This window comes from Helicoverpa armigera, chromosome 21 (assembly GCF_030705265.1).
Source record: "Helicoverpa armigera isolate CAAS_96S chromosome 21, ASM3070526v1, whole genome shotgun sequence".
Classification (NCBI taxonomy): Eukaryota; Metazoa; Arthropoda; class Insecta; order Lepidoptera; family Noctuidae; genus Helicoverpa; species Helicoverpa armigera.
In genome coordinates this window covers 6399415-6413063 of record NC_087140.1, presented here as the reverse complement: position 1 = coordinate 6413063, position 13649 = coordinate 6399415, and the positions used below count along the sequence as shown (strand labels likewise).

At 39.2% G+C, this 13649-nt stretch overlaps 1 protein-coding gene across 2 annotated transcripts; it reads left to right on the top strand.

The window, feature by feature from the left end:
• The first annotated feature begins 10 nt into the window (after window positions 1-10).
• Window positions 11-13540, top strand: LOC110383616 (zinc finger protein 569). 2 transcript variants are annotated; one of them, XM_064040120.1, is made up of 14 exons: window positions 11-252; window positions 334-468; window positions 556-1200; window positions 1475-1608; window positions 2324-2654; window positions 3197-3330; window positions 3735-3809; window positions 4648-4777; window positions 5953-6089; window positions 7107-7224; window positions 8134-8247; window positions 8922-9035; window positions 10720-10863; window positions 11879-13540. In XM_064040120.1, the coding sequence occupies exons 1-14, from the start codon at window positions 145-147 to the stop codon at window positions 11996-11998; spliced, it is 2439 nt and encodes an 812-aa protein (XP_063896190.1). In that variant the 5' UTR covers window positions 11-144; the 3' UTR covers window positions 11999-13540. The 2 variants fall into 2 exon arrangements, with proteins under 2 accessions (XP_063896190.1, XP_063896191.1); XM_064040121.1 differs by lacking the exons at window positions 10720-10863; window positions 11879-13540 and adding an exon at window positions 10126-10186.
• Window positions 13541-13649: the final 109 nt, after the last annotated feature.

Below are 13649 nucleotides of genomic sequence, written 5' to 3'. Positions count from 1 at the left end.
ATGAACATGGCAACTCACAAAACTGCACTTAAAAACGTCAATGTCAAATCGTTCAATTGTCATGTCAACCAAAATGCTTGGCACCGTGACTATTTTTGTAAATTTTGTGTAATTAATCGAGAATATGAAATAAAAACAACCACAATGTACAACCTTACAGCTTGTGTGGTGTGTTTCAACACTGATACTAAATTAATAAGCATAAATAGTGGACAGTTACGGAGAGAATTCCATTTGATTTCTGGTATCCAAGTATGTATTGTTTATTTCCGTTATTTATTATAATTTTATGTTCCGCTGAGTGTAATATACAAGTTATTTCGTTATTTCCAGATAAGGCAAGGCGATGGAATGCCGGATTATTTATGTTTTCAGTGCACAGCGATGGTGAGGAACTTCAAAAGATTTCGTGATAGATGCCACCGATCTCATTATGCTTTGAAAGAAATATTAAGCAGAAACAACGAGGTAACACCTTCCCCATTAATTTTGTAAGAAAAAATACAAATTAAATACCAGCTTAAGTAAATAATTACATTTATTTACACTTTACAGATAAATGTAAGAAACTTGAAAGATCTGAACCGAAACCTCCTTGGTATAATGCCGCAACTATCGTACATGAGTCTAGACAAAACCCACTATGAGCAAGTGAAGTTCCAATGGAAGAAACACAACCGCATAGACTGGTGTAACTCGTCCAAACACAATATACCAGTTCTTCACTGCAGTACGTTGACCCCTGACAACACTTTTAACGAAACAACCAATACCGCAGAATTGGAATTTAACCCACAAAATATTAAAATGGATATTGATGCAATAGACAATTATGAAATACAGATAGAGAAGGACTTAACCAAAGATGAGCCAGCGTACGGCGATACCACTAAAGACACCGAAATACAGGAGTCATTTATGGATAATGATATGTACGATAGTGGGAATGATCAGGATCACTATCAGGATGCGGAAACCTTTCCAAACTTAGCTCTTAAGGTTGAGAACACAGAGGGGGATGTTGATGGGGCTGAAATGGATGAAGAGTACGCATCCTTGGTCCCGATATCGGTGAAAGAGGCTAAGGCTGCGGTAGAAGTGTACAAGATGTTCACTCAGGGTAAATACCACTGTGATATATGCAATAAAGCTTATAATAATGAGGAGCGGATGAAGGTACATTTGCGGATGCATGATAAGGTATGTGATAAAATAAATATATTATTTAAAATATAAATAAAGTGGCATCAGAGTGACTTAATCTTTGGTATACAATGAGACTCAATCTCTTTACACTGCCAAAATGCCTATCCATCTGACTATTAGTGATGTCCTCTAATATCACCCATTCATTTTATTGGAAACTATATTCAGCTTGCAATTTCTCCTGGAACAACTTGTGTAGCTAAAAACTTCCAAATACCTTACCGCAAATACCGCAAACGTCTGATATAAATTATGTTTTTGTTTTCAGCATATAAGTGGCAAGTTTCACTGTAAACTTTGTCAATACTATTATAAAACTGATTTCTTACTGAAGACACACATGACTGAAAAACATATGTTTAAGTATTTGTGTAGAAAATGTCCTGAAGTTAGTTTTGATAGGTAAGTACTGTTAAGCTAAGATTATTCATTACACAGAAAAATGGAGAAAACATAATGCATTCTTTTTAGGGACTCCTATTATGTACTAAGAATTTTGCTGGCTCTTTTTCACCAGCCTATATAAAACTAAATTAATATTTGCGGGCTTATTCTCTGACCTTTTTATAGATAATGGTACAGAACTCTTTGAGTGAGGCTCACTTTTGTCTTTTGATTTTATTTAAATCTTGTTATTGACGGCGAGATTTCGTCTAAAGGCTTAAAAAGTTAATCATCCTCCGAGCCTTTTTCCCAACCATGTTGGGGTCGGCTTCCAGTCTAACCGGATTCAGCCGAGTACCAGTGCTTTACAAGAGGCGACTGCCTATCTGACCTCCTCAACCCAGTTACCCGAGCAACCTGATACCCCTTGGTTAGACTGGTGTCAGACTTACTGGCTTCTGACTACCCGTGATGACTGCCAAGGATGTTCAATGACAGCCGGGACCTACAGTTTAACGTGTACATCCGAAACACAGTCAATGGTGTCCAAGATTTACTTAGAAAGTACATACAAACTTAGAAAAGTTGCATTGGTACTTGCCTGACCTGGGATTGAACCTGCGCCCTCCTACTTGAGAGGTTGGTCCTTTACCCACTAGGCCACCACGACTTTTCTTAGGCTTAAAAAGTTAATCTCCTGCAATTATTTCAATATGAACAATTACTCTTTCAGAATATCAGCAAAACAACATTACATCTGGGTACACTTACAGAAGGGTAACAAAAAGAACTCAAACTGGTACGAATCTAGACCCAAATGGTTGAACCCTCGAGGCGGCAAGAGGGTTAAAGGCGTAGTTACCTTGAAACCTATTAAAAAGAATACCAAGTTGCCTGAAGATTTCCTTGTGTACTCTCCGATAGGTCATGAAGAACAGTATAAGTTGATACAGGATAGACAGAATTCAAGGAACTATCAGGAGGCTAATTATCAGTGTCATTTGTGCTATCGAGGGTTTAGGGTTTTGTTAACTTATGAGAAGCATATGAAGAAACATGATCCTGTAAGTATGTGTATGTGTATTGTAGCATTTCATTTGATGTTCAGTATGTATTTAACGTCAGATTGTTGATTGGTGTTTATAAATGACTAGCTCGTGCCAGCGGTTACACCCGCATCCCGTGGGAACCTCGGCACGAACCCGGATAAAAAGTAGCCTATAGCCTTCCTCGATAAAATGGGCTATCTAATACTGAAAGAATTTTTCAAATTGGACTAGTAGTTCCTGAGATTAGCGCGTTCAAACAAACAAACTCTTCAGCTTTATAATATTAGTATAGATATATACAGAAAAATATCCTAAGATTTCAATAAATGCCTGCAAAAGATTGTAATTTCAGAAGAAAACAAATATTTTTTTTTATGAAAAGAATCTTAGAATATTTTTCTGTATATCATTTACAAACGTCAATCAACACTCTGATGTAATATCCAAATACGATTAGTACTCAATAATTAGAGTGCACTTTCAAATGGCTAACTTTGAAGATGCAAAGTTTATTTGACAAAAAACAACTTCTATTATTATTGTTCTCAATTTTGCAGGAATACTCAGGCCCCTTACAATGTGATATTTGCAAGATTTTCTTCAAGGACCAGCGGAAACTGTACAAACATATGAACATCACGCATCTGTACAAATACTCCTGCCAGCTGTGTAGTTTTGTGTGCTGTAATAGGTATGAAAATACTGTTTTTATTATAAGTTAAAGGAATAGCAACCTTATGTCTGGTGAGATAGGATTGAAATTCCTTTGACACATAAATGTGTATTGTGGAATGACATGGAAGTGGAATTTAAAATTGGAATACATTATGTGATGTCATTAAGCTTTTTGTGACCAGTAACGAATCTACTGTTATGGACCCACAACCCTATTTTAAAAATGTTACCCTTATTTCTTCTTTTCAGGTACTCCCTTATATACTAACTCGTAACTATCCCTCTGTTCTTTCTTATATACTCCCCTATTTACCACACCCTTATGTGCTCTCCCCATGTGCTGGATGCGCCCCATTTTCTGCCTTTCTTATAGTGAAAATATCGAATGATATTACATAAGAGAATATTTGTTTATTTCAGAGGACAAGCCCACATGCATTACAGATGGCATAAGAACGTTACTTATGAGTGTCCACACTGCAAGAGGGAGTTCTTGTAAGTTGTATTAAACTCTAATTGTGCAAATAAGATTCCAGATAAAAAATAGCCTATATATATTAAGCTATTTCACTGTTAAGTTTCATCAAAATTCGTTCAGCCTTGTAAAGGGAGTAACAAACGTACGCATACATAAACTTTCACGTTTATTATAGTAGTGTGATTAGTTGTAAAAAACATACCTTTTTTTTTGCTATTTTCACCAACCTCTTTATTACTGGTACCTAGGGCTGCCATCTCGAATTTCGCCAAACCCGGACAAATATTAAAAAAACCCGGACATTTGGCGTAAATCGCATTTTTTCCCCGAACGAGTACGATTTTTTTTAAACAAAATAATACCTAATTTGTAATCCATTTACTATTAACATATACTTAAATTCAATGAGGTGCTTCCTAACATGAAAAGTGTCCGGGTTTTCCCCGGACACTTCTCGAAACCCCGCCAGGACGGTCCCCGGACGGCCTCCAAACGAGGACAAATCCGGGGAAACCCGGACGGATGGCAGCCCTACTGGTACCTAATTCGGTATTTTATGGAGTTTCCTGCAGTTTTCTTGACATCATCTTTCTAACACATCTGAGGTCTTCCTACACTCTAAAAAATACTCTTTACTCACTTTGACTACCTTAGCCACCCCCTCTCTCCCTCAGAAGCCCCAAAAAACACATAGTATAGTTACCGGCAAGAATATTGAGCTCTCGGCGGAAGAGTGGGGATCGCTTTGCGCACTGTACACATAAGGCAATAAACCAATAAATCGCTTCTGCGCAGGTGAATGAAGGTCAGAGCTCAATATCCGTGCCGATAACTATAATCGTTGTTTTTTTGCAGGAAAGCATCAACGCGTCTCACACACATAAGAATAAAGCACCCGTCCATGTGTTTGTGCATCATATGCGGTCACAGCTTCGTGTCCGACTCCGGATTATACTGCCACAAGCAAATCGCGCATACTGAAGCGGTAAGGATTATATTTAAATGTTCCTTAAATATAATATGCGCAATGGCAACGAAAACTTGCCATCTTTACAACATCGTCTTTGCATGTACAACACGTTTTATAAATGACGCGTTATAGTTGGGCTTCGTTCCGAGTTTTATTGAAAAAAAAATTGGTGGTAAAATAAACGTATAATCCGTACACAAAACACAATATATACTATTTAATACTAGGGAGCTTAAGCACCGGCACGCGAGCGACGCGGGCGTCCGTCAACAACGGAGCGCATGCGTCGTGCTTCGCGGTTAGTCGTGCTCTGTCGGCTCTCCGCGCGCGCCGCGAAAGCTGCGCGGCTGTTCCACTTTTAATTATCTCGGTAGCGAGCCGGCGCGCGTCTTAACCTAGAGGGGCGCGGAGGGGCAATAGACAAGGTCCGCGCTACAGCGTGAAGGATAAAATTCTTATAGTATTATATAGTCTGTTTTTTAATCTCGTAGACTAAATTGACACTTGCAAAATGTCAAACTTACAAATAACGTTGCTAGCTTTTTTGTGCAGTGTTGTACTTACGATACCGAACTTTTTATCTATAATAGACGAATTTAATATTCATTCAAAATTTTATATTTACAAACGTACACACGGCTTCACGACGTGCTACAAACTGCTAGGGATATCTGACCACGCAACGCCATGCGTAATCATCAAGAATAAGCCCATTATTTCAGGATGACTTATTGTAAAAAAAACGATACCTGATTTTATTAACGCTAAGTTTCAGTCGTGCCACATCACTATTCAAGAAATTGCAATAAACTGACCACACTCGTAATGTCAGTTTAGTCTACGAGATTAAAAAACAGACTATAGGTTGTACCCCGTCAACGGCGCGTTTAAAAAACGTGGTTGAAAGGTCTTTAGATCAGCGACAAATTGAACACATATTTTATCGTTACCTACCCTCACAAAATTATAAGTTTTCGAAGCTACATCGTAACATGACCAGTCGAGCAATACACTTTCGACTAGTATTGCGATATCCATGGGCGGCGACAAAAGAACGCGTTTAGATTTGGTGTGATGTCACTTCTTCATACTTGTCAAAACCTCTTTTTATATCAAAAGATTGGTCCAAAATATTTTTTTATAATCTCAAAGATCTACCAATACTTAGTTTTTAATATTATATTTTCCAGGAAATAGAGCGCAGCAACAACATGATCGTGGACTCGTCCGACCCGCACTACTGCGCGGACTGCCAGCTGCAGTTCATGTCGTACGACGCCTTCACCACGCATCTCGGCAGCTCCTACAAACATGCCACTACCAACCTGTGAGTGTTGCTGTGCTAGCGATTGTGTGCCTTCAGTGTTGCCTGTTAGGGTTCATTATAGTCTGTGGACTCGTCAGACCCGCACTACAGCTGCAGTTCATGTCGTACGACGCCTTCACCACGCATCTCGGCAGCTCCTACAAATATGCCACTACCAACCTGTGAGTGTTGCTGTACTAGCGATTGTGTGCCTTCAGTGTTGCCTGTTAGGGTTCATTATAGTCTGTGGACTCGTCAGACCCGCACTACAGCTGCAGTTCATGTCGTACGACGCCTTCACCACGCATCTCGGCAGCTCCTACAAACATGCCACTACCAACCTGTGAGTGTTGCTGTACTAGCGATTGTGTGCCTTCAGTGTTGCCTGTTAGGGTTCATTATAGTCTGTGGACTCGTCAGACCCGCACTACAGCTGCAGTTCATGTCGTACGACGCCTTCACCACGCATCTCGGCAGCTCCTACAAACACGCCACTACCAACCTGTGAGTGTTGCTGTACTAGCGATTGTGTGCCTTCAGTGTTGCCTGTTAGGGTTCATTATAGTCTGTGGACTCGTCAGACCCGCACTGCCAGCTGCAGTAGGGTTTATATTAGGCTGTGTTCTGTAACAAAGTAATGTCGGTCCTGCGCCTGATCTCTTTCCGGTAGTGTCGGATTGCCATCCCATCGGGCGCAGAGAGTGAAGGAATAGTGAGTGCACCTGTGTCTGCGCAAATGCTCGTGCACTATATTGTGTCGCAGACAGAAATATTGTTGTAAGGTTATTCTAACCTACGTACAGACTTGTTGCTCGGGAGTTTATTGCGTCATTTCTTCTTCCCAGTACACGTAAGAAGTGGTGAAGCATGGGTGTTTTATTGACATTTAAAAAGTGCTGATTTTCAGTTTTCAGTCTAATTTTGAAAATAAACACATATTAATTCGTAGTATATCGGCCCTAAATATGTATACAATCACTACAGACAGACAATATGCTAGTTTACACTATATAATGATTATACTCTTATTACACCCAGTTCTATAAAGCCGAGTCGCCGCAAGAAGGAGGCGGGGCGCAGCCGCGGCCGCCCGCGCCGCGGCGTGTGCTCAGAGATCGTCAACAACGGAGTCTCCACATCCAGCACTTGTGAAGTGGTAACTATAATATACTATACTTAATTTCAGTAGGTACCTATCTAAAGGTCAATAAGGCTTTTTAGGGTTCCGTACCCAAAGGGTAAAACGGGACCCTATTGTTTTCGCTCCTCTGTCTGTCCGTCCATCCGTCTGTCACCAGGCTGTATCTCATGAACCGTGATAGAGAGTTGAAATGTTCACAGATGATGTATTTTTGTTGCCGCTATAACAACAAATGCTGAAAACTAAAATAAAACAAATATTTGGGGTGGGCTCCCACATAACAAACGAGCGTTTTGCTCATTTTAAATAATGGTACGGAACCCTTCGTGCGCGTGTCCGACTCGCACTTGGCTGGTTTTTACTTCAAAGCTGATTAAAAATAAAATATGGTTCAAAATCGAAGTAAATGCCATAATAACAACTACTTAATCAACCCACATAGAAACCTAAGTGGAGGTGTTTCTTTACCATTGCCACGATATGACCTCAACAACAAGTCCTATTGTACGGTAGACTGCACATCAGCGGTAACTGTCATGCACCTTAATTCAATGGTAATAAGTACGATTTTCCTATAAAACTGTTACAACCGACCTGAAGTTGACTGTACTATACAACACGGAGAACTTTTATATGAAACACCTGTAAAATTTCTCTGGCACTTGTGTGTTGTCTATGTTTTCAAATAAATAAATATATACATATGTAAATAAATAATATGTAATGTAATCGTTTAGGAGCAAACTTTTGAAGAGCGCTGGTACCCATAACACAAGTTAAATCTTAACATGGGTACTAGAGTTCACGTCAACACTGCATTTACCTTAGCGATGAAACATGTTGAAAAAGTTTTTATGTTATAGTGTATGTTCAATTCTTGTGCAATAAACAATTTATTTATTATTATATGTATGTGTTTTCCAGTGTGGCACGTTCTTACCGAACGACGTGCAAGCTCGCAAGCACTACGAGTCGGAACACCCCGACACTGAGTACCTCAAGCGGTACATGTGTGACGTCTGCGGACATACCACTAGGGTGAGGATATACACTCATACTTTATAACAATACTAGCTGTCCCGGCGAACTTCGTACCGCCTAATTATTGGTATTACACAATACTTTTTTTTCTTATTTGCTCACCGTTTAAACCTTCCCTGGACCTCTACAAACATTTTAAAACCAAAATAAGCCAAATCGGTCCAGCCATTCCGGAGTTTTAGTGAGACTAACGAACAGCAATTAATTTTTATATATAAGAAGACTAGCTTCTGCCAGCAGTTTCACCCGAATCCCGTGGGAACTACTTCCCGTACCGGGATAAAAAGTAGCCTATAGCCTTTCTCGATAAATGGGCTATCTAACACTGAAATGAAACAAACAAACTCTTCAGCTTTATAATATTAGTATAGATAACATACATTAAATATTGCGGAAATACTATTATTTTCCCGCGGTTTCTACCGCGGTCTGAGGGAACTACTACCCGTACCCGGTTGGGGATAACAAACCCGGTATCCGTCTCCTAGTTATAAGCTACCTCCCCGCCAATTTTTGGTCTTTCAGTCTCACTGAATGCAGCTGAGTACCGTTGTTTTACATGGATCTCACCTCCTTAACCTGGCAGGCTTGTTGTCAGATTTTCTGGCTTCTGTCTACTCGTATATTAAAGTAAATATACTTATGTAATGTTAACGTATAAATTGTTACAGCAATACGCGAACTTACTAGTCCACATGCGGACACACACAGACGAGAAGCCGTACGAGTGTCCTCACTGCGATCGACGGTTCAACATGCCCAGCAATAGGGACAGGCATCTCGTTGTAAGTATGCTAAATAAATAATAAATAATGTCTGGACACATTTTCACACACGGTCGGTTAGCCCCATGGTAAGTTATTATTTAACTTGTGTTATGGGTGCTAACACAACTGATAAACTACATATATACAATACATATTGTAACACCCAGACCACGGCCAACAAACATGCTCATCACATACATGTCGACCGAACTGGGAATCGAACCCGGGACCTCAGGTTCGGCAGTCCGGCATAGTGACCATTGCGCCATCGAGGTCGTCTGATACTTCAAGTATGCTAATACTTCAAGCTGATCTCATCGTGCTCTCCGATGCACGGGTGTATCAATCAACAACTTCCAGGCTCCGGGCTGCTTTGTCAACGTCTTCTAAAACCCACAAAGCGATTTCGGCCCAACTCGGAAATCGAACCCGAGACCTCGTGCTCAGCAGCCGCACTTGCGACAGCTAGACCAATGAGGCAGTTCACTTCAAGTTATGCAACTGTTAACACCAAACAATTGTCAACCTTACACCCTTATTTCTAAGATTTAAATTTAATTGCAACATTGTCTTCAACCAATATTAAACCTCACTCTCTCAGCAATAAAGTATACTTTACCTGGTGCACACAGGTGATAAACGCTACCAGAATCAGTATCAGCTTACGTCGCTTTATGGAATACCTAGCAATTACGTTTATTCAACCAAACAACTGTCGACCTTATACTCTTGGTTCTAAAATTAAAATTCCATTACAACATCACAACTTCCTGTTCAAATAATATTGAACTTTAACACTTCAGTAACAAGGTTGATTCTTAAACGTGTGAACACGGTGGCAGTTTCAACTAAACTTTTTGTTCACGCAATATTGAACCTTTTCCCCTCAGTAATAAGGCCCACTTTCCCAGGTACACACAGGTGAGAAGCGCTACCAATGCCAGCACTGTAATCGTCGCTTCACACAGAGCAATACCTGGCGATTACGTTTAGTCAACCAAACAATTTTCAACCTTACACTCTTGGTTCTAAGATTAAAATTCCATTGCAACTTTGTCTTCAACCAATATTGAACCTTTCCCCTCAGTAATAAGGCACACTTTCCCAGGTGCACACAGGTGAGAAGCGCTACTAATGTCAGCACTGCAACCGTCGCTTCACACAAAGCAATACCTGGCGATAACGTTTATTCAACCAAACAACTGTCGACCTTATACTCTTGGTTCTAAGATTAAAATTCCATTGCAACTTTGTCTTCAAGCAATATTGAAGCTTTTCCCTCAGTAATAAGGCATACTTTCCCAGGTGCACACAGGCGAGAAGCGCTACCAATGTCAGCATTGTAATCATCGCTTCACACAAAGCAATACCTGGCTATAACGTTTATTCAACCAAACAATTATCAACCTTATAATCTTGGTCCTAAGATTAAAATTCCATTGCAACTTTGTCTTCAAGCAATGTTGAACCTTAATCTTATCAGTAATAAGGCCCACTTTCCCAGGTGCACACAGGCGAGAAGCCCAACCAATGTCAGCACTGTAACCGCCGCTTCACACAAAGCAATACCTGGCAACAATGTTTATTTAACCAAACCATTATCAACCTTATAATCTTGATCCTAAGATTAAAATTCCATTGCAACTTTGTCTTCACGCAATATTGAAGCTTTTCCCCTCAGTAATAAGGCATACTTTCCCAGGTGCACACAGGTGAGAAGCGCTACCAATGTCAGCACTGTAACCGTCGCTTCACACAGAGCAGTGCCGTCAAACTGCACATACAGACTGTACATCTCAAGATACCGTATGCACCGTGGAATAAGAAGAATCGGAAGCGGCGCAAGGTAAAAATATACGAGTGATGGAGTATTATTGTGAATTTGAATGTATTTTGTTTGCATATTATGCTTTCGCTGAATCATCATCCTCCGAGCTTTTTCCCAACTATGTTGGGGTCGGCTTCCAGTCTAGCCGGATTCGGCTGAGTACCAGTGCTTTACAAGAAGCGACTGCCTATCTGACCTCCTCAACCCAATTACCCGGGCAACCCGTTACCCCTTGGTTAGACTGGTGTCAGACTTACTGGCTTCTGCTTACCCGTAACAACTGCCAAAGATGTTCAATGACAGCTAACTACAAATACTACAATGTAGTTTTATGCTTTCGCTGAAAAATAAACTAAATCCGCGACAAAAAGCTCGGACTTTTTCGTACTATCACATTAATGGCCACACAAAATTTAAAAATAGTGCTAGGATAGATGATACTCTAAAAATCGGTTTATCCGTGTTTAGAAAACGAGATTGCCATGTTTCGCTGGAAAACTAAGTACGGCGATGTATCTTGTGTCTGGAGCTATTTGATCCATTAGACCATTTTGTTCCTATACTGCTTTTTGAGGACCGTTTTATAGAAAGTCATATAGTCCGATTTCTTATTTTCTAGTCTTTACAAAAAATCACAATAGTACAGTTATCGGCACGGATAATGAGCTCTCGGCGGAAGAGTGGGGATCGCTTAGCGCACTGTACACTTAAGCAATAAACCAATAAATCACTTCTGCGCAGGTGAAGGTCAGGGCTCAATATCCTTGCCGATGATTATATCTTGTGTCTGGAGCTAACCATTTGATCCAGTAGACCATTTGTCCCTGTGCTTTCTAAGGACCTTTTATAGAAAGTCATAAAGTCCGATTTCTTATTTTCTAGTTTTTACACGGAAAAAGTCGCAATAGTACGGTAGACTGCACATCAGTGGTAACTGTCATGCACTTTAACTCAATAGAAATAAGTACGACTTTCCTATAAAACTGTTACCACTGACCTGAAGTTGACTGTACGTTGAATAATTATTCCCCAGGAGTTAGAAACAGCGGGCATGTCGACCCCACTACCACTCGCGCCGGCGCCACACAAGCTCGCTGCCTTCGACGCTCCCGCCGACTATCTCAACGCGTACATCACTTATAACGACGACTAGTGTATGTGAACGCCTTTATTTGTGTCGACTAGTGTATGTGACTGCCTTTATTTATATGTTTATGAGTTTAAGGGCTTCAGAGTCAGAGGGAGTCAGAGGGTTTACCCGTCGGTAACGACTATAAATCATGTGGTGTGTACCTAACCTAAGGGTGATTTTATACTTATCATTGGAGTACTGAATACGCCGAGATATAGATATGTAGATGATATAAATATATATCACATTAAAATCAAAATGTCTGCCACTATCATGGTCAATCATCATCATCCTCCGAGCCTTTTTCCCAACTATGTTGGGCTCGGCTTCCAGTCTAACCGGATGTAGCTTAGTACCAGTGCTTTACAAGGAGCGACTGCCCAATCTGACCCCCTCAACCCAGTTACCCGGTTACCCGGGCAACCCAATACCCCTCATCATCATGGACAATGTCAATATATATTTTTTTTGTAAAATAAAAGCAAGATTAGATAAGTGTTATACAACCCTAGAAGAATAAATAATACAGGCAGAAAAGCTCTGAATCGACCGAAAGCCCCCTCAGCCCCGTTCCACATCATTTACTTATATCTTCTTAAAACTACAATTTATCGTCAATAATTTATTATTTCATCATTCAGTATTGGTTAGTAGGCTGTTTATGCAGTATTAATGTTATGGATAAAATTGTAGTTATTTTTATTTAAAACCTTATTGGAGGCTTAGCAAAAAAAGTTAAATTCATTCATGTAAAAGTCATACTCATTACTTTAAGCGTTAGAATTTCGGGAGAAACATTGGTTTTTCAATCAGTATGTTAATTTTGATTATTTTTCTAGAAATAGACTTGTAAAAACAATAAGACTCCAGTTTGTGACAGTAAAAAGCCTTAGAATTCACAAATAACTCAGTAATCGCTAGAGATTAGTATTAAGAATTTTCCTCAAATATGAAACTTCCAGATATTATTGAAGTGATCAGAATAAAGTAAATGTATGTAGTTGTTACTAAATGCATTTAAGAGCATTTTGTTTCAATCGAATACTGCCATGATAAAATTCTCCTTAGGAATTCTTGACAGACAAATATGCGTCTTATTGCATTTGTCATAAGAATTAAAATTACTTGAAATCAAACACAATTTTTCCGTACCGTCCTTCATTGATTCTGAATAATGAAATGGCTATTTATTTAATTCTATATATATATCTAAGAAAAACAAGAATCTGAATTTAAAATCAATAATCATACGAAAGGTTTAAGTTTCCCAATTGGTCTCTTAGTAAATAGTTCGAGATTAAAAGATGTTAGAGATTATACATAATGCATTATGTAATAGACATTTGTATTCTAGAAATATTATAAACTAATAGTTTTCATAAGACTTGATATTATTGTTCACGAATAATTATGATGTTTAGTTTAAGAACGTATGTAGTGTGTTTATAAATAGGAAGAAAATATTTAACGTATGTATATGTATTAAATATAATGCGCAGTGTATGATTTGCCTTGAAATTTAAACTAATACTGAATATTTTTAATACATAACATTAATTCGTACTATGTGTCTTCATTTCCATAAAATTTTTCAACATGAAACTTCAGATGTTCAGGTACCTATATATTTTAAAAGTCTTATCATAGCAAGATAAGTTTTAAAAATTCTTGA

Coding starts and splice junctions, on each gene's coding strand:
- LOC110383616 (XM_064040120.1), top strand. CDS start 145: ATGTACAACCTTACAGCTTGTGTGGTGTGTTTCAACACTGATACTAAA. Junction 253..333: donor ATTTGATTTCTGGTATCCAA/GTATGTATTGTT, acceptor CGTTATTTCCAG/ATAAGGCAAGGCGATGGAAT. Junction 3,331..3,734: donor AGTTTTGTGTGCTGTAATAG/GTATGAAAATAC, acceptor TGTTTATTTCAG/AGGACAAGCCCACATGCATT.